Genomic DNA, 21,836 nt, shown 5'->3' on the forward strand with positions numbered 1-21,836 from the left:
CACAAGCCGCGCTGTGATAAGTGCATACTGGCCAGAGCTAGCACACTGTATCTGTGGCGAGCTGCCTAGGCAAATATATTGTTCATTTAATAGCATTTTTTTTCGAGCCACAATGGCTGAAGGGGGATAAGAAATGGATTTGGTTGCAGATTTACTGCCATTTTCAAGACGGACATTTCAAGAATTGCTGGACAAGGTCGCTCAGTCATTTCCTGGCTAATGGTACCCTCTAGTGGACTTGTAGTGAGTCACCCCACACTGTTTTCAGTCTGGATTGATTCAGACTTAGCACTACTGAAGGCCTGGCGATGAAATCCACAGCCCATCACTGGTCTTGAGCGCATCCTCATGCTGTTGTCTGTCCTGCCAAAGTCAACAGTGACCTCTGGGTTCACGTTTTACCACCAACCGCCATGTGCAGTTTCCTCCACGGAGCCCAGGTTGGATAGCTTGGTAGCTAACAGGTTGTCAACACCTGCAAAAAGCAGCTGGCCTGTCCAGGCTGCCATCTACCAGATGGTTCACACTCATGTCTGGACCGCGGCCACCATCAGCCTGAGCCCACAGGACTGTTGATCAGGACCGTGAATTTGTTTAAAGGCTTACAGAGTTAGACTGTGTCTCAATTTCTACGTGGTTTTAAAAGTGAGAACGTTGAAAGAAAAGTACTGCATACATTAACGCCCCCATGCCCCCTTTTTGTTCAAGAGTCCAATTATCACCTCTGGAGGAAAGAGAAGCGAGTGGAATCAGTGAATTGCTAAACACCATCTTGATGGACGTTTGTTTTTCAAGTGGAATGATCATGAAAAATGCAGATTTATGTACATATTCAATCAGTGGACTTGGGGACCGTCGGTTTTTTTCCATCATGGTTGGAGAGATGCTAATATGCTTCCTGATGACTTGAGATGCCCTTGAGCAAGCAAAAGCTTAGCTCGAGGACTCAATGCTATTTTCACACCCCATGCTGACCCCTGACCTTACTCCATGCCTGGAATGCAACAGCAAGGTCACTCTCGTTATATACAGAATAAGAAGTTATCATATTTAAAAGTTTCATGCTCTTATATCCTTAGTCAACGTGTGTGACTCGAATACACAATTGAAGCACAGACCACCTGGGGTCAATCTGAGGTCAACAGACACAGCAAGTTAAACTTCATCTTCATCGAGGAGATCTGGCCTTGGACAGAATTTAGGACTCCTTTATCACCGAAGCAATTTACGACTTGAAACTCCTTCACAGGAATCATGTTTCTGTGTTTTTCTGTGGGTGAGCAGCGGCAGCCACACGCGCCTGTGCTCTCTCAACTCGGAAGCAACCTAAATTATACAGTACCGTTTATTTCTTTAATTACCATACCATAGCACATTAAGTATATAAATATAAGGTATATTTTGTGTAGTTTTAAGGCTTATTTAATAGAAAATTATGTTTTATGGGGACCTGGAAACTGATTACTCTCATTTGTAACAGAACACAATTGATGAGGAACAAGGTAAAATTATCGCAGAGAAAGCACCTCCAAGGGATCATTCCATCAAGCCATCAACGACCATCACAAAAGTAAATCAAATGACTTTATTATACAGTGCAGTTTATTTCTTTGATTAGAATACCATAGCACGTTTATTATACATAAAATAAGGTATATTTTGTGTAGTTTTAAGGCTTAGAAAATTACAAAGTACAAAATGACGTTTTATGGGGACCCGGGAACGGATTATTCTCATTTTAATGGTTTCCTATGGGAAATTCATGTTTGGAAGACACACGTTTCGCCTGACACACACTTTCTGGGAACCAATTAAGTTCGTAAGCTGAGGTATCACTGTATAAATTATATTATATTGCTATATACATAGCTAGCTATTAGCTATCTATTCGCTGGCTATTAGCTATCTATTCGCTAGCTATTAGCTATCGATTCACTATCGATTCGATAGATCTTCGCTATCTATTCGCTAGCTATTAGCTATCTATTAGCTAGCTGGCCAGGTTTCTATCTTTTTGAGTTATTCCGGGTTGAGTGAACGCTGGCGCGTGTGGCTGCCGCTGCTCACCCACAGAAAAACTTAATCTATGACTGTAAAGTGATCTTGAGAGTTTTGAAAGGCGCTTGTAAATGAAATTTATGATGATTATGATGATAATAAATTGTTGAAAGTGAAAAGAAAAAAAAAAAAAGCCTCCGCAACTGCTTTGCAATTGACTTTTTTCCAGACATTGTTAATGTGCATGAGTGGAGACGATGGAGATTGAGGAAAAAGGAACAAATCAATATGGAGCAGTTCTCTTGCTGTAAATCAGGAGGCCTCCTTGCTTGCTATTCCAGCTTGGCCCTCATCACCCCACTTCTATCTTCCAAGCTTCTCCAAGCGCCACTCGTGATCAATTCTCTTCCCACTCCACACAAACAAGCTTCTGAACCTTGTCGAGGCGGGCGGGCGGCCTTTGCCGTTTCTGCACAGCAACTAACCGTTGCAATAACATTTTGTACAGTGATACCTCGGCTTAAGAACTTAATTGGTTCCCAGACAGAGTGTGTAAGGCGAAAAGTGTGTGTCCCAAAAATTAATTTCCCATAGGAAACCATTCAAATGAGAACAATCTGTTCCCAGTTTGCCATAAAACATCATTTTCTACTTCCTAATTTTCTCAGCTTTAAAACGACACAAAATATACCTTATTTTATGTATAATAAATGTGCTATGGCATTATAATTAAATAAATAAACTGTACTGTAAACACTTGATGAGGAACATAGCCTTCTTCTTTCACCATCTTGAGGAATGATCCCTTGTAGGTGCTTTCTCTGCCATAATTTTACCTAGTTCCTCATCAATTGTGTTCTGGTTAGCGGGGTTGATAGCTTTTTGCATGAAGTGTACAGATGGCTTGTGCGGGTTATTTGTGGAGCCTGATTGATGGGATATTTTAACCTTGCAGTCTACACTCTACCTTTGAACTAACCTCTGACGAGGAACGTAGCCTTCTTCTTTCACCATATTTAGGAATGACCCCTTATCGGTGCTTTCTCTGCATTCATTTTACCATCAATTGTGTTTTGTTTGGCTGGGTTGATAGCTTCTTGAATCAAGTGTACCGATGGCTTGTGCAGGTTATTTTTGGAGCCTGATTAATGGGAATTTTAACCTTGCAGTCGAAACGAGTCAAATTTCACTGTTTTCTACCTATTTTCTCACCAGACAGGCAGACACCATTCGCCTGTCTCTAATATTTAAACCACCTCCCCTCACTGCTGCGTTCTTGACCAATCACGTGGCTTTAACAGAAGACTGGGGGCGGGGAATTGGATTGGATTGGATTTGTCTCATCACTCATTGTGGCAGCTCCGTGTGTATCCTGAAACATAGTTTGTATGCCAAGGGAAAAATTGTCATAAATTTAACGTTCGGAAACTGAAACGTTCGTAAGCCAAGGGCTTCGTAAAGCGAGGGATCACTGTACATGTAATTTTTGAATCGATATTTCTGAGTCATTCTGAAAGCGTCCGCCGCTCTTGCAACGACGTTGACCATAAAATGTATCATGACTGACCCAATGACAGTAATGACTTTCTATTATTCACGCTCCTCTTCTACGTATGTTTACTGCTCCACTTTTTAAACTGCTCTATAAATGCAGTCGAGTTGATGATGCCGTGCGCATTGAAGGACCGCACAAACAGAGTCTGCAGTGGAAGAGCTCATTAAGTCCTACATAGATTTGCTACAGCATTAATTGGATGACTGTAGCAATTATAAAGTTAGTATGTCATTCATGTAGTTTTTTTGCAGTGGTGGGCCATCAGGGCCTGCGAGGCCTTCTCTGCTGGCCTAAAAATATCGGAATCACAGACACGCTAGGTTTCAACGCGATTGTGATTCTAGCTTATCACGTCGACTTAAGCCATCGATATAAATCGTGTTACGCAATGCAAATGAATATCGTAAACATTCAAGCACGGAGACCTTCCGTCATGATAATATTGCTTTTGGTGCTTTGTATAATCATAGAGAAGCCATTATAGCGCGTGGTTAAAGTGATCAAAGAGTAAGTAATCTCCAGAAAGGTAAACGGCGACCGGCTCTGCCTGTGGCCAAGAAGCAGATGTAATCCTGTTGTCAGATTTGCACACTCTACCCAAAAATTGCTTTTCAAAGTAAAGTTGATTTTCAAAGTAAATCTCACCTTATCAAATGACAACCTCGACATGTACGTACTTGAAACAAGCATCGTTGGGATTTGTGTTCAGATTTGAAACCAAATGCAGAAAGAAGCACTGCACTAGTTAGCCGGATTAGCAAAACCAGATCGAAATATGAGCTCATTTCACCGACTGGCAGCTGGACGAGGAGGAGATCTCTCTCTCTCTCTCTCTCTCTCTCTCTCTCTCTCTCTCTCTCTCTCTCTCTCTCTCTCTCTCTCTCTCTCTCTCTCTCTCTCTCTCTCTCTCTCTCTCTCTCTCTCTCTCTCTCTCTCTCTCTCTCTCTCTCTCTCTCTCTCTTTCTCTGTAATATACGTGTGAATGTGTGTGGGGAGCGGAAGCAAAGGGAAGACGACCAAATGCGTCGTGCAAGGGTTCGGGAACTTGTCGCTGGCGATATGGCTATTTTGATGATTGCATCTGTCTCGCAGATAAAACAAAATATTTTCGCTAGTGGGAGGACTCCTTTCATCGATTGCAAACATGTGTACTTTCCTCTTCAGAACTATTTCAATCATATTCATAACTGGATGAGTAATGAGAAAGCATCTTCTCTGAATCTGAAGCCATTGTTTTGATTCTCCAGCAAGGCAAGAGGTCCTTGCGTGACGTCACGAACAAGGGGCCGGGACCTTCTGAAACTGGCCACTTCCGGGTTCATTTTTTTGATGTTTTAGCACACTTGAAGTTTTGCATTTGACTAAAAATATCAGCCTGGGTGTTTTGGCTATTTTAGATGCTATCAAACGTTTTTCTGATGTCAGTTAGGAAACAAAAAAAGGGTGTCGCTTGTCCTTTAAATCTCCATATCTCATTGCAGGCTCAAAAACATGCACAAACATTTCCATTTTAAAGCATTACTATCTTGTTTACATGTTGAAAATAACTATTCCCCGGAGGATGACATATTGCAGATGAAAGGGTTTTGTCCACTTGATTACACGTTTATAGCCTTAACCAAGTCAAGCGGCTTGAAAATCCACGCGTGTTTAGCAGGTTCAGCGAAGACAACAGTAGGAGGCTAAATGAAGCATAAAGGGAGACCGCGCATTTCTAAAAAGGTTTGACGTGATCTTCATTCAGCTTCAGGATCAAGAAAATACAGCAAGTGACAACACTAATTCACACAAGATGGCTCCGGAATACACAAAATGGCTGACAAAAAAAATCTTATCACCGCAACTGCTTTGAATATGTGAATAGAAATTCGATTGTATTTAAGTCTCTTTGATTCGCTTCTGTGATTCAACCGAAACCACTTTTTTAGTTTCCTAACTGACACCAGAAAAACATTTATAGCATCTAAAATACCCAAAACACGTAAGCTGATATTTGTAGTCAAATGAAAAACACCAATAAAAATGACTTCAAGTATCCAAAATCTGCAAAAAAAATTGAGCTGCGAATTGGGCATTTTCAGAAAGTCCCGCCCCCTTGTTCATGATGTCACGCCAAGACGTCTTGCATTGCTCCAGAATCAAAACAATGGCTTCAGATTGGGAGAAGATGCTTTCTTGTTACTCATCCAGTTATTAATATGATTCAAATAGTTCCGAAGAGGAAAGCATACATGTTTGAAATCCATTCAAGAATTTATTTTGAGGCAACATTGGAGGGAAATGTCTCACCCAAAAAGAGGCAGAAAATGGCGTCCAAGCTCCTGTGAGGAATTAATCAGCCCGTTTCCACAGGCTGATAAATTCCTTCCATGGAGCTTGGTCGCCCTCTTCTGGCGGCTTTTTGGTGCAACACGAGGTTTATTAAATATATTGACGTGATGGAAGGACTGCTACAATGTGTCCTTTTTTTCGGTCAGGGGCGTTCCTTCAGTGACGTCACTTACGGACTCGTCACCAACTCAAAAACAAGACTTCCGGAATATTCAGCACAAGTCTTAAAACGTTAAATATAGCTATATGCGATGGAATCTTTGTCCAATACGCTCAGTAGCAGTCATTTGAAGCCATTTTACAAATTACGGACACAACTTGTCCGGAGACGTCGGTTGTCCTTTAAGGCTCCTGGAATTTGAGTGACAATGACAAAAACCCTGGCACTGAAGTAGACACTTTTTTTTTGCACATTGTCTAGCAGTCAATGAAGGAAAGAAAAAAAAAATCTGCCTCTCATTTCAAATTACATATCAAGACTATCATTTTTTTGTAATGTAATGTCACTATTTGTAATGCAAATGTCTTTTCTTTTTTTTTGTAGAAAAGAAGCATCACGGGATGGAATCATTACCGCCGACAGTCTGACTGATGTTGGCTTTCATAAAAGCGATTCCTCACTCGGGAGGATGTTGCATGTCGACTTGAACAAGACATCACAGCTTTTCTTCTCACAAGGTGAAGTGAAGCGACGAGCATGTCAATATCAAGAGCTGTGAACGTCGACATGGAGTTTGGATTGGATTCAACGCTTTCTCCAAGGAATGGATTTGCTTGGCGCGAAGCATGCCAGACATCAGGCGACGGGGGATGGGGTGGTTTCGAATTGATATACTACCGTTGAAAGTCGGAAAGGAGACGGCAAAAATGAACACATGTATCGATTTGCTATCTAGCTGCCTGGCGAGCGATCTAATAGCTATCTAGCTGTCTGGCTAGCTGTTCTATAGCTATATAGCTATCTGGATAGCTATTTAATAGCTATATAGCTACCTATCTAGCTTGTTTACCGTTGAAAGTCGGAAAGGAGACAGCAAAAATGAACAAATGTATCTATTTGTTACCTAGATGCCTGGCTAGCTATTTTATAGCTATCTAGCTATCTGGCGAGCTATCTAATAGCTATATAGCTATCTGGCTATCTATCTAATAACTATATAGCTATTTATCTAGCTTGTTTACTGTTGAAAGTCGGAAAGGAGACGTCAAAAATGAACAAATGTGTCTATTTGCTTTCTAGCTGCCTGGCTAGCTATCTAATAGCTATATAGCTATCTGGCTATCTATCTATCTAGCTTGTTTACCGTTGAAAGTCGGAAAGGAGACGGCAAAAATGAACACATGTATCGATTTGCTATCTAGCTGCCTGGCGAGCTATCTAATAGCTATCTAGCTGCCTGGCTAGCTGTTCTATAGCTATATAGCTATCTGGATAGCTATTTAATAGCTATATAGCTACCTATCTTGCTTGTTTACCGTTGAAAGTCGGAAAGGAGACGTCAAAAATGAACAAATGTAACTATTTGTTATCTAGATGCCTGGCTAGCTATTTTATAGCTATCTAGCTATCTGGCGAGCTATCTAATAGCTATCTGGCTATCTATCTAATAACTATATAGCTATTTATCTAGCTTGTTTACTGTTGAAAGTCGGAAAGGAGACGTCAAAAATGAACAAATGTGTCTATTTGCTTTCTAGCTGCCTGGCTAGCTATCTAATAGCTATATAGCTATCTGGCTAGCTATCTATCTAGCTTGTTTACCGTTGAAAGTCGGAAAGGAGACGGCAAAAATGAACACATGTATCGATTTGCTATCTAGCTGCCTGGCGAGCTATCTAATAGCTATCTAGCTGCCTGGCTAGCTGTTTAATAGCTATTTAGCTATCTGGATAGCTATTTAATAGCTATATAGCTACCTATCTTGCTTGTTTACCGTTGAAAGTCGGAAAGGAGACAGCAAAAATGAACAAATGTATCTATTTGTTATCTAGATGCCTGGCTAGCTATTTTATAGCTATCTAGCTATCTGGCGAGCTATCTAATAGCTATCTGGCTATCTATCTAATAACTATATAGCTATTTATCTAGCTTGTTTACTGTTGAAAGTCGGAAAGGAGACGTCAAAAATGAACAAATGTGTCTATTTGCTATCTAGCTGCCTGGCTAGCTATCTAATAGCTATATAGCTATCTGGCTAGCTATCTATCTAGCTTGTTTACCGTTGAAAGTCGAAAAGGAGACGGCAAAAATTAACACATGTATCGATTCGCTATCTAGCTGCCTGGCGAGCTATCTAATAGCTATCTAGCTGCCTGGCTAGCTGTTTAATAGCTATATAGCTATCTGGATAGCTATTTAATAGCTATATAGCTACCTATCTTGCTTGTTTACCGTTGAAAGTCGGAAAGGAGACAGCAAAAATGAACAAATGTATCTATTTGTTACCTAGATGCCTGGCTAGCTATTTTATAGCTATCTAGCTATCTGGCGAGCTATCTAATAGCTATCTGGCTATCTATCTAATAACTATATAGCTATTTATCTAGCTTGTTTACTGTTGAAAGTCGGAAAGGAGACGTCAAAAATGAACAAATGTGTCTATTTGCAATCTAGCTGCCTGGCTAGCTATCTAATAGCTATATAGCTATCTGGCGAGCTATCTATCTAGCTTGTTTACCGTTGAAAGTCGAAAAGGAGACGGCAAAAATGAACACATGTATCGATTCGCTATCTAGCTGCCTGGCGAGCTGTCTAATAGCTATCTAGCTGCCTGGCTAGCTGTTTAATAGCTATATAGCTATCTGGATAGCTATTTAATAGCTATATAGCTACCTATCTTGCTTGTTTACCGTTGAAAGTCGGAAAGGAGACAGCAAAAATGATCAAATGTATCTATTTGTTACCTAGATGCCTGGCTAGCTATTTTATAGCTATCTAGCTATCTGGCGAGATATCTAATTGCTATATAGCTATCTATCTCGCTAGATTACAGTTGAAAGTCGGAAAGGAGATGGCAAAAATGAATAAATGTATCTAGCTGCCTGGCGAGCTATCTAATAGCTATATAGCTATCTGGCTATCTATCTAATAACTATATAGCTATTTATCTAGCTTGTTTATTGTTGAAAGTCGGAAAGGAGACGTCAAAAATGAACAAATGTATCTATTTGTTATCTAGATGCCTGGCTAGCTATTTTATAGCTATCTAGCTATCTGGCGAGCTATCTAATAGCTATCTGGCTATCTATCTAATAACTATATAGCTATTTATCTAGCTTGTTTACTGTTGAAAGTCGGAAAGGAGACGTCAAAAATGAACAAATGTGTCTATTTGCTATCTAGCTGCCTGGCTAGCTATCTAATAGCTATATAGCTATCTGGCTAGCTATCTATCTAGCTTGTTTACCGTTGAAAGTCGAAAAGGAGACGGCTAAAATGAACACATGTATCGATTTGCTATCTAGCTGCCTGGCGAGCTATCTAATAGCTATCTAGCTGCCTGGCTAGCTGTTTAATAGCTATTTAGCTATCTGGATAGCTATTTAATAGCTATATAGCTACCTATCTTGCTTGTTTACCGTTGAAAGTCGGAAAGGAGACAGCAAAAATGAACAAATGTATCTATTTGTTATCTAGATGCCTGGCTAGCTATTTTATAGCTATCTAGCTATCTGGCGAGCTATCTAATAGCTATCTGGCTATCTATCTAATAACTATATAGCTATTTATCTAGCTTGTTTACTGTTGAAAGTCGGAAAGGAGACGTCAAAAATGAACAAATGTGTCTATTTGCTATCTAGCTATCTGGCTATCTATCTAATAACTATATAGCTATTTATCTAGCTTGTTTACTGTTGAAAGTCGGAAAGGAGACGTCAAAAATGAACAAATGTGTCTATTTGCTATCTAGCTGCCTGGCTAGCTATCTAATAGCTATATAGCTATCTGGCTAGCTATCTATCTAGCTTGTTTACCGTTGAAAGTCGAAAAGGAGACGGCTAAAATGAACACATGTATCGATTTGCTATCTAGCTGCCTGGCGAGCTATCTAATAGCTATCTAGCTGCCTGGCTAGCTGTTTAATAGCTATTTAGCTATCTGGATAGCTATTTAATAGCTATATAGCTACCTATCTTGCTTGTTTACCGTTGAAAGTCGGAAAGGAGACAGCAAAAATGATCAAATGTATCTATTTGTTACCTAGATGCCTGGCTAGCTATTTTATAGCTATCTAGCTATCTGGCGAGATATCTAATTGCTATATAGCTATCTATCTCGCTAGATTACAGTTGAAAGTCGGAAAGGAGATGGCAAAAATGAATAAATGTATCTAGCTGCCTGGCGAGCTATCTAATAGCTATATAGCTATCTGGCTATCTATCTAATAACTATATAGCTATTTATCTAGCTTGTTTATTGTTGAAAGTCGGAAAGGAGACGTCAAAAATGAACAAATGTATCTATTTGTTATCTAGATGCCTGGCTAGCTATTTTATAGCTATCTAGCTATCTGGCGAGCTATCTAATAGCTATCTGGCTATCTATCTAATAACTATATAGCTATTTATCTAGCTTGTTTACTGTTGAAAGTCGGAAAGGAGACGTCAAAAATGAACAAATGTGTCTATTTGCTATCTAGCTGCCTGGCTAGCTATCTAATAGCTATATAGCTATCTGGCTAGCTATCTATCTAGCTTGTTTACCGTTGAAAGTCGAAAAGGAGACGGCTAAAATGAACACATGTATCGATTTGCTATCTAGCTGCCTGGCGAGCTATCTAATAGCTATCTAGCTGCCTGGCTAGCTGTTTAATAGCTATTTAGCTATCTGGATAGCTATTTAATAGCTATATAGCTATCTATCTTGCTTGTTTACCGTTGAAAGTCGGAAAGGAGACAGCAAAAATGAACAAATGTATCTATTTGTTATCTAGATGCCTGGCTAGCTATTTTATAGCTATCTAGCTATCTGGCGAGCTATCTAATAGCTATCTGGCTATCTATCTAATAACTATATAGCTATTTATCTAGCTTGTTTACTGTTGAAAGTCGGAAAGGAGACGTCAAAAATGAACAAATGTGTCTATTTGCTATCTAGCTATCTGGCTATCTATCTAATAACTATATAGCTATTTATCTAGCTTGTTTACTGTTGAAAGTCGGAAAGGAGACGTCAAAAATGAACAAATGTGTCTATTTGCTATCTAGCTGCCTGGCTAGCTATCTAATAGCTATATAGCTATCTGGCTAGCTATCTATCTAGCTTGTTTACCGTTGAAAGTCGAAAAGGAGACGGCTAAAATGAACACATGTATCGATTTGCTATCTAGCTGCCTGGCGAGCTATCTAATAGCTATCTAGCTGCCTGGCTAGCTGTTTAATAGCTATTTAGCTATCTGGATAGCTATTTAATAGCTATATAGCTACCTATCTTGCTTGTTTACCGTTGAAAGTCGGAAAGGAGACAGCAAAAATGAACAAATGTATCTATTTGTTATCTAGATGCCTGGCTAGCTATTTTATAGCTATCTAGCTATCTGGCGAGCTATCTAATAGCTATCTGGCTATCTATCTAATAACTATATAGCTATTTATCTAGCTTGTTTACTGTTGAAAGTCGGAAAGGAGACGTCAAAAATGAACAAATGTGTCTATTTGCTATCTAGCTGCCTGGCTAGCTATCTAATAGCTATATAGCTATCTGGCTAGCTATCTATCTAGCTTGTTTACCGTTGAAAGTCGAAAAGGAGACGGCAAAAATGAACACATGTATCGATTTGCTATCTAGCTGCCTGGCGAGCTGTCTAATAGCTATCTAGCTGCCTGGCTAGCTGTTTAATAGCTATATAGCTATCTGGATAGCTATTTAATAGCTATATAGCTACCTATCTTGCTTGTTTACCGTTGAAAGTCGGAAAGGAGACAGCAAAAATGAACAAATGTATCTATTTGTTACCTAGATGCCTGGCTAGCTATTTTATAGCTATCTAGCTATCTGGCGAGCTATCTAATAGCTATCTGGCTATCTATCTAATAACTATATAGCTATTTATCTAGCTTGTTTACTGTTGAAAGTCGGAAAGGAGACGTCAAAAATGAACAAATGTGTGTATTTGCTATCTAGCTGCCTGGCTAGCTATCTAATAGCTATATAGCTATCTGGCTAGCTATCTATCTAGCTTGTTTACCGTTGAAAGTCGAAAAGGAGACGGCAAAAATGAACACATGTATCGATTCGCTATCTAGCTGCCTGGCGAGCTATCTAATAGCTATCTAGCTGCCTGGCTAGCTGTTTAATAGCTATATAGCTATCTGGATAGCTATTTAATAGCTATATAGCTACCTATCTTGCTTGTTTACCGTTGAAAGTCGGAAAGGAGACAGCAAAAATGAACAAATGTATCTATTTGTTATCTAGATGCCTGGCTAGCTATTTTATAGCTATCTAGCTATCTGGCGAGCTATCTAATAGCTATCTGGCTATCTATCTAATAACTATATAGCTATTTATCTAGCTTGTTTACTGTTGAAAGTCGGAAAGGAGACGTCAAAAATGAACAAATGTGTCTATTTGCTATCTAGCTGCCTGGCTAGCTATCTAATAGCTATATAGCTATCTGGCTAGCTATCTATCTAGCTTGCTTACCGTTGAAAGTCGAAAAGGAGACGGCAAAAATGAACACATGTATCGATTTGCTATCTAGCTGCCTGGCGAGCTGTCTAATAGCTATCTAGCTGCCTGGCTAGCTGTTTAATAGCTATATAGCTATCTGGATAGCTATTTAATAGCTATATAGCTACCTATCTTGCTTGTTTACCGTTGAAAGTCGGAAAGGAGACAGCAAAAATGAACAAATGTATCTATTTGTTACCTAGATGCCTGGCTAGCTATTTTATAGCTATCTAGCTATCTGGCGAGCTATCTAATAGCTATCTGGCTATCTATCTAATAACTATATAGCTATTTATCTAGCTTGTTTACTGTTGAAAGTCGGAAAGGAGACGTCAAAAATGAACAAATGTGTCTATTTGCTATCTAGCTGCCTGGCTAGCTATCTAATAGCTATATAGCTATCTGGCTAGCTATCTATCTAGCTTGTTTACCGTTGAAAGTCGAAAAGGAGACGGCAAAAATGAACACATGTATCGATTCGCTATCTAGCTGCCTGGCGAGCTATCTAATAGCTATCTAGCTGCCTGGCTAGCTGTTTAATAGCTATATAGCTATCTGGATAGCTATTTAATAGCTATATAGCTACCTATCTTGCTTGTTTACCGTTGAAAGTCGGAAAGGAGACAGCAAAAATGAACAAATGTATCTATTTGTTACCTAGATGCCTGGCTAGCTATTTTATAGCTATCTAGCTATCTGGCGAGCGATCTAATAGCTATCTGGCTATCTATCTAATAACTGTATAGCTATTTATCTAGCTTGTTTACTGTTGAAAGTCGGAAAGGAGACGTCAAAAATGAACAAATGTGTCTATTTGCTATCTAGCTGCCTAGCTAGCTATCTAATAGCTACATAGCTATCTGGCTAGCTATCTATCTAGCTTGTTTACCGTTGAAAGTCGAAAAGGAGACAGCAAAAATGAACAAATGTGTCTATTTGCTATTTAGCTGCCTGGCGAGCTATCTAATAGCTATCTGGATACCTATTTAATAGCTATATAGCTATCTATCTTGCTTGTTTACCGTTGAAAGTCGGAAAGGAGACAGCAAAAAATGAACAAATGTGTCTATTTGCTATCTAGCTGCCTGGCAAGCTATCTAATAGCTATCTAGCTATCTGGCTAGCTATCTAATTGCTATCTATCTATCTATCTATCTATCTATCTATCTATCTATCTATCTATCTATCTATCTATCTATCTATCTATCTATCTATCTATCTATCTATCTATCTATCTATCTATCTATCTAATAGCTATATAGCTAGGTAGCTGTCTGTTGGCTATCAAAATGAAATGTATTATTATTAATATTATTAATATTATTATTAAACAGCAAAACAGATTGCAAAACCCCAGGCTAGTGGCAAGACAGCCTGCGCAACTTCAAGCCCCGGCCGGGCAAACATATCGCCACTACTCTCCTGTCATCTTTCCTGAGTATCATCGGCGTGTCCTCTGCTTCACCAGCTGAATAATACAAAGAGATGCTCCTGCTTGTCAAGGGTGCTGCAGATGTTATTGACATTATTCTGCAGTTTTAACAATATATCGTCTTTGTGGATCCTGTCATCATTCAAAGTCAAATACAGTGATACCTCAGTTTACGAACTCTTTAGCTTACGAACCTTTGACTTTATAATAATAATAATAATAATAATAATAATAATAATAATAATAATACATTTCATTTATAGGCACCTTTCAAAACTCTCAAGGACACTTTACAGTCACAGGATATTTTTTCTGCAGGTGAGCAGCGGCAGCCACATGTGCCAGCGTTCACTTAACCCGGAAGTAACTCAAATAGATAGAAAGCTAGCTAGCTAGCGAATAGGTACAATAATAATAATAATACATTTCATTTATAAGCGCCTTTCAAAACTCTCAAGGACACTTTACAGTCACATGATATTTTCTCTGCGGGTGAGCAGCGGCAGCCACATGTGCCAGCGTTCACTCAACCCGGAAGTTCTTTCATTATTAGAATGAACACACCTATAACTAAATATATCAATATATATAAACAAACAAATACCAACATAATTACATAAATAAATACATAAATAAATACATATAAATAAACAAACAAATGAATACATAAACAAACACTTAAATAAATACATACATAAATACATGTATAAATACATATATAAATACATAAATAAATACATATAAATAAACAAACAAATGAATACATCAACAAACACTTAAATAAATACATGTATAAATACATATATAAATACATAAATAAATACATATAAATAAACAAACAAATGAATACATAAACAAACACTTAAATAAATACATACATAAATGCATGTACAAATACATATATAAATACATAAATATATATATAAACAAACAAATGAACACAAAAACAAATGTATGAACATTACATTCGCGAGAATATAATATTGGCATACAAACTAGTTTTCGGCAAAAGAACCAAACCACGCAGTGCTGGTGGTGGTGGTGGTGGCGGCTGGCGGACTGGTTTTTGGCGGAAGAACACCAAACCACACGGTCGAACAGCGCTACGGTGGCTGGCGGACTAGTTTTCCACACCCCCTCTGTTTGAGTGCAGACGTGGTTTGTTATCGCGTGGAGTACTTTTGCTATTATGGGACCGAAAAAGACTCCACCACAGGCTAGTGTTCAGCCAAAGAGGACACAAAAGAAAATGACGGTCGAGCAGAAGAAGGAGATTATCGAGAAACACAAACGAGGTGTGCCTTTGCGTGACTTAGCATCCCAGTACCATTACGCTAAGTCGACCATTGCTGCCATCCATTGACAACTACCATCACAAAGGTAAATAAAACGACTTTATAATACAGTACAGTTTATTTCTTTCAATACAATCCTGAATCTCACCGGTTCCGGGATCATTTTGTGGCAGTATTGGTACACTTTGTCATTTTTATTGATATTTTGCATTTGACTAAAAATATCAGCGTGTTATGTGTGTTTTGGGTATTTTACATGCTATAAAACGTTTTTCTGTTGTCAGTTAGGAAACAAAAAAATGGTGTCTGTTGTCCTTTAAATATCGTAAAGAGATCTGGAAGATGAATGAATAAGATATTGCATACTTCGACTACTTTCAGTGGAGTTTGTATCTCTTCTTTGAAAGCTGAATTTTCCCGGCCTTCCGGCAATTCATTCGAAGAACCGATGGCGTGTGTTGGTGGCCCACTTTCAAAGTGTTTATGTTCGTCCTTCTAAATGTAGGTGGATGTTTAGGGAAAAACATTTCCCTTAGGTGAGAAGAAAAATAAACATCAAAATCCTTACGTTCATAAATAGAACACTGTCGGAAACATATGGCACAGAAACACATGGCACACGCATGCACGCTGTCAACGTTTGACGAGACGTTCCCATATCCTCAAAGTTTGATTGGATGTCACAGAAGACTTTTGTTGGAACCGGTAGCACCCGAAATAAGAAAACTAAAACAAAAAAAACAGGCAGGAAACAAACCAGCCGGAATCAAGTTGTTTAAAATGCTCTTTGTTACTCTTCTTCCAAACAGTATTTCCCTCCCACCTCCTCCCACTGCATTCCATCAAGCCATCAACGACCATCACAAAGGTAAATAAAATGACTTTATTTTACAGTACAGTTTATTTCTTTCATTACAGTCCTTATAGAATGTGTCTCTCCTTCCAAACAGTAATTCCCTCCCTTCCACCTCCTCTCACTCCATTCCATCAAGCCATCAACGACCCTCATAAAGGTAAATAAAACGACTTTATTATATAGTACAGTTTATTTCTTTCATTACAATACAATAGCACATGTATTATACATAAAATAAGGTATATTTTGTGTAGATTTAAGGATTAAATAGAAGAATATTATGTTTTATCCGGACTTGGGAAAGGATTATTGTCATTTTGAATGCTTTCTTATGGGAAATAAATGTTTGGCAAATATTTCGCTTTACGCACACTTTAGTGAAATGCAGAGTGTAGACTGCAAGGTTGAAATATTCCATCAATCAGGCTCCACAAATAACCCGCACAAACCATCTATACACTTGTTGCAAAAAGCTATCAACCCGGCTAAACAGAACACAATTGATGAGGAACTAGGTACAATTACCGCAAAGAAAACACGGCAACTTCACTCGGATATCGTCAAGAGGCAACCTGGAAGTTCGTCATCCATTGATGATTTCAAGGCTAGCCACGGATGGTTCGAGAAGTTTAAGTGTCGTACAGGGATTCATAGTGTCATTCGTCACGGTGAGGCAGCAAAATCTGACGATAAAGCTGCCAAAGCTTACAAGGAATTATTCCTCAAGATGGCCACTGCATTCCATCAAGCCATCACAAAGGTAAATAAAATGACTTTATTATACTGTACAGTTTATTTGCATAGCACATTTATTATACATAAAATAAGGTACATGTTGCATAGTTTTAAGGCTTATTTAGTAGAATATTGACTTTTATACTGACCCGGGAACGGATTATTGTGATTTTGAATGGTTTCTTATGGGAAATAAATGTTTGGAAGACAAACTTTTCGCCTTACACACACTTTCTACAAAGTTCGTAAGCTGAGGTATTGCTGTACATTGCAGATATTTATAGCCAAAATGGAAGCAAAGTGACAAAAGCAGAAAGTCCAAGCTCAATGAGTAATGTCATTTTTGGGGCAGCATAGCTGAAAACCTCGACATCTGTGTGCAGGATCTTAAGACGGGCATAAAGATTTTAGTCTTTGATTGAATATTTCATGTCAAGGTGGTAAGAAACTGCGGCCATCTGGCTCGTTTGGTACGTTCCTCCATTAAACAGGAAAGCAGTGGTGTGCCGGGGGAGAATAATGTGGAGTCAAGAGCATTGCGCTGAGAGCCAGGCGCTTCGCCGTTACACACCTAGCGCTGAATATTTCATGGCCAAACCTCCGTGCGAAAGCAACAGGAGACGTCCTTTTGTTTACACATCTGTTCGCATCTTCAATATCCAGGTTGATCTTAATGACTCTCAGTTCAGAGTGAATACTAACGTTCCGTACTGGCCTACTACAGTCTCTTGTTGGCTCAAAAAAATCCCGTTTCATTATGTGGTAATGGAGGGAAGTAAATACAGTAAAGTCTCGTTATATCGATATTCAAGGGAGTCCGAAAAAATATCGATATAACCGGGACTATCGATATATCCGACCCTGTTTGCATGTAATTTTCTCCATGCGTGCATAGAAATAGTATCGATATAACCGGGACTATCGATATATCCGATATCGATATAACGAGACTTTACTGTACCTTGGAAAAACTAATTCCGAACACTTCTGAAATTGTACCAGCTACTCCGAAATAGAATTATTCATGTCATTATTAGTAAACGAATCAATAGGACCTTGAGAGAGAATAGACAGAATAGAAGTTATCATATTTAAAGGACAATCGACACCATTTTCTGGATTTCTAACTGACATCAGAAAAAACGTTTGATAACCTCTAAAATACCCAACACACGCAGGCTGATATTTTTAGTCAAATGCAAAATACCAATACAAATAAGTTAGTGTCCCAAAACTATTTCAAAATGACCTCGGAGATGCCGAGTTTCAGAAGATCCCGCCTCCTTGTGCGTGATGTCACGCCAGGACGTCTTGCCTTGCTCTAGAATCAAAACAATGGCTTCAGATTCGGAGAACATGCTTTCTTGTTACTCATCCAGTTATGAATATGATTTAAATAGTTCTGAAAAGGAAAGCATACATGTTTGCAATCGATTAAAGAAGTCCTCTCATATCAATTAACTGTACTGTATAATAACGTTGTTTTATTTACCTTTGTGATGGTCGTTGATGGCTTGTTGGAATGGAGTGGGTGGAGGTGGGAGGGACGGAATTACTGTTTGGAAGGAGTCACATTATTTACCTTTGTGATGGTCGTTGATGTAGTTGCCTCTTGATGATATCCGAGTGAAGTTGCCGTGCTTTCTCGGTGAAAATACCCTCACACACTGTCCCCTGCTAGTTGCTTCTCGTGAATCCAAATCAATAGTTTTTCAACCTCTTCTATTGCCTGAGACCGTTGCTTAGACAACACACAAACTCCCTTAGCCACACGTAGCAATGAGCAACTTGGCGTACTGCTACTGGGATGCTAAGTCACACAAACGCATACCTCGTTTGTGTTTTTCGATGTTCTCCTTCTTCTGCTCAACCGTCATTTTCTTTTGGGTCCTCCTCGGCTTAACGCTAGCCTGTGGTGGGGTCTTTTTCCGTCCCAAAAAAGCAAAAGTATCCACTCCATAACAAACCATGTCTTCACTGAGTGCAGTCAAAGAAAGTGGGTGTGGAAAAGTAGTCCGGCAGCTCCGGTGGCGCTGTTCGGCCGTGTGGTTTGGTGTTCTTCCGCCGAAAAATAGTCCGCCAGCCATTGTGGTGATCTGTGTGTTTCCCGAAAACTAATTCGTATGCCATGATTATATTCTCGCAAATTTAATGTTCATAGGGTGGAAAGCGTTTGTAAGCCGAGGTATCACTGTACTTGGTTCTAATGAACGCTCAAATCCAGCTTAAAAGCACAAGACGGTCGAAACGGGAATGGGCCTATATTTCCCGAATGACAGATCTGGTGGAGAACGAGTGTGTTTACAAGGAAAAATGGATAGAGGACTTGAAAATCTGTAATTGGGGAAAAGGAATTGAACAAATGCATCCAGCCACTGTTGGAACCGATATAGCAAAGTGTCAGGCAGCACATATGACAGTAGAGTCTCTATCAAGAGGAAAGGGGAAAGTTTCGATGTAAGTGTTGAGTCTGACCATGACGAATGGATTAGAAATGGTGGTGAGAAGAGGAAGCGGAGCTGGGAGGCCTGTGGGGGGGTGATAGGATTTAAGAAGTTGAGGTTATCTTTCGCAGCTATTTGCTGGATAGAACAAGAAATGACTTCCATCACAGGGACAGCCAAGGTGATCTGTTTGGGTGACTGTCAGAGATGTTCGATTGGACACTGTGGACGAAGGCTCGGACCCAGAAAGATTGTCTTTTACTGCCGACAGGAGACGTAGCCATTCATGACAGACGCCTGAATTCTGCAGCCCTTTGCCAAGTTATTTATTGAGAGTATATGCAAATTTAAAGGACAACCGACGTCTCCGGACAAGTTGTGTCCATAATTTGTAAAATGGCTTCAAATGACCTCTACTGAGCGTATTTTAAAAAGATTCTACCGCATATGACTATATTTTACCTTTTTTGACTCGCGCTGAATATTCCGGAAGTCTCGTTCTTGAGTTGGTGACGAGTCCGTACGTTACGTCACTGAAGGAACGCCCCTGACCGAAAAAAAAAGGACACATTTTAGCAGTCCTTCCATCACGTCAATGCATTTTGCTGTACTTTGTTTGGTCTGAAAACTTCGTGGTGCACCAAAAGGAGGCAGAAGATGGCGACAAAGCTCTGTGGAAGGAATTAATCAGCCCGTGGAAACATTTCCCGCCCTCAGATACCTCAAAATGGCACGGAATAAATTCTTTAATCGATTGCAAATATGTATGCTTTCCTCTTCAGAACTATTTGAATCATATTCATAACTGGATGAGTATCAAGAAAGCATATTCTCCGAATCGGAAGCCATTGTTTGGATTCTCCAGCAATGCAAGACGTCTTGGCGTGACATCACGAACTGGGGGCGGGACTTTCTGAAAATGGAGGAGTTTCAAGTTGTAAATGATTCCGGTGATAAAGGAGTTTCCCAAGTCCTAAATTCTGTCCAAGGCCAGAGCTCCTAGATGAAGATCACAGTTTAACTTGCTATGTCTGTTCAACTTAGATTGATCTGCGCCTTTTGTTTGGTTGGCCAGCTAAGCATGAAACTTTTAAATATTGTATATTTAAATTCTATATCTATATTGAAATATACTTCTTATTCTATCTAATCTCCATCAGTGACCAAGTTCCAGAAAGCAGATTTAGATGACTTGGAGATGGCCCGAGAAGCCATTGTGATAAGAGTGGCAGATGAATGATAAAGATGGACTTTCCAGAAAGACTGTGAGTTGTTGCAAAGGGAAGAAATGAGGCCATTTGTTATTGGAGAGGAGGACACGGAATACAGTGTGGAAAAGGATGATTGATGGGTTACTCCAAACGAGGTAAGACAAAAGGAAATGACTTTATTATACAGCGCAGTTTATTTATTTAATTACATTATGACAGCACATTTATTATACATAAAGTAATACTTCTTTGAAGGTGTTGGACATTTCGCTCCTCATCCGAAAAGCTTCGTCAGCGAACTAAAATTGTGCTGGTGAATATTCCGAATGGACAGAGGTGGCGGTGCCAGACCTCTGCTTTGATAGGTCCCTACTCTAAGGTTGGGGGGTGTAGTGGACTACTCCCTAAACATAATCTGATTACTTCTTTTGTGTGTTTTATGAAACATTTTTTTGCCACATAATAAAATGTTTCTCTCTCGCATTTCCAAGCCTTTTCATTTTTTTCTCAAAGAAAAAAAAACAATTTACAAGCAAAACAAATATAAAAGCCTCTTGAATTTCAACCTGCTGGGTTGTATCCTCCTATAAAACTATCCAGCAGAGACCAAAAATGATCTCCTGGTGATATGACATGCAGCGACTTCAAAGTACACTGCAACAAAGGATGTGATTTAGCCCCAAATCTGCTGTGTCTCAGCAGTTGGTCTTGCTTACTGCAAACACAACCATTATGGCCGACACGTTTTCCTACAGGCATAATGAAGGGTGTCTTTTTACAAGGGACGCAAAATATCTAGCGGTACACGACGTCCTCATATATTCTCATTTTTGTAAAAATGCTCTGATAACTACGCACTAATACGATAAAAAGGTTTCTTCAGCTGTCATCTGTACTTCCTTGAAGGTGTCGGACTTTTCGCTTCTTATCCAAGATGCTTGTTCAGCGAACTGAAGTGTCCACTGATTGTTCCTATTGTCCTGACTAAGCCGCAGGGAGTAGTCCTCTGCTCCCCCCAACCTGAGAGCAGGGACCTATCATAGCAGTGTCCGGCACCACCATGTCTGGATAGTAGGGATATATATATATATAGGGCCGATACTACCACTAAGACTTTAGTTCGCTGAAGAAGCATCTTGGATAAGAAGCGAAACGTCCGACACCTTGAAAGAAGTACAGATGACGGCTGAAGAAACCTTTTCATTGATGGACCACTCCTGTACGACTGAGAGCTTACACAGACATACATAAAATAAGATATATTTGGTGTATTTTTTAAGGCTTATTTAGTAGAAATTTATGTTTT

At 39.3% G+C, this 21,836-nt stretch overlaps 1 protein-coding gene across 3 annotated transcripts in view; it reads left to right on the forward strand.

The window, feature by feature from the left end:
• Positions 1-20,992, forward strand: part of LOC148902561 (uncharacterized) — an 84,726-nt gene extending 63,734 nt beyond the window's left edge. The window contains exons 6-7 of one of the 3 annotated variants that reach the window (XM_088991196.1): positions 6,429-6,562; positions 20,480-20,992. In XM_088991196.1, the coding sequence (XP_088847322.1) occupies positions 6,429-6,562; positions 20,480-20,559 (214 nt within the window). In that variant the 3' untranslated portion in view covers positions 20,560-20,992. Of the gene's footprint in view, positions 1-6,428; positions 6,563-13,891; positions 14,204-16,093; positions 17,773-20,479 lie in introns of those variants that run through there. The other 2 variants (XM_088991194.1, XM_088991195.1) reach the window with 2 other exon arrangements.
• The last annotated feature ends 844 nt before the right edge of the window (positions 20,993-21,836 follow it).

Source organism: Hippocampus bargibanti, linkage group LG02 (assembly GCF_051943395.1).
Source record: "Hippocampus bargibanti isolate YZ-2025 linkage group LG02, ASM5194339v1, whole genome shotgun sequence".
Lineage (NCBI taxonomy): Eukaryota > Metazoa > Chordata > Actinopteri > Syngnathiformes > Syngnathidae > Hippocampus > Hippocampus bargibanti.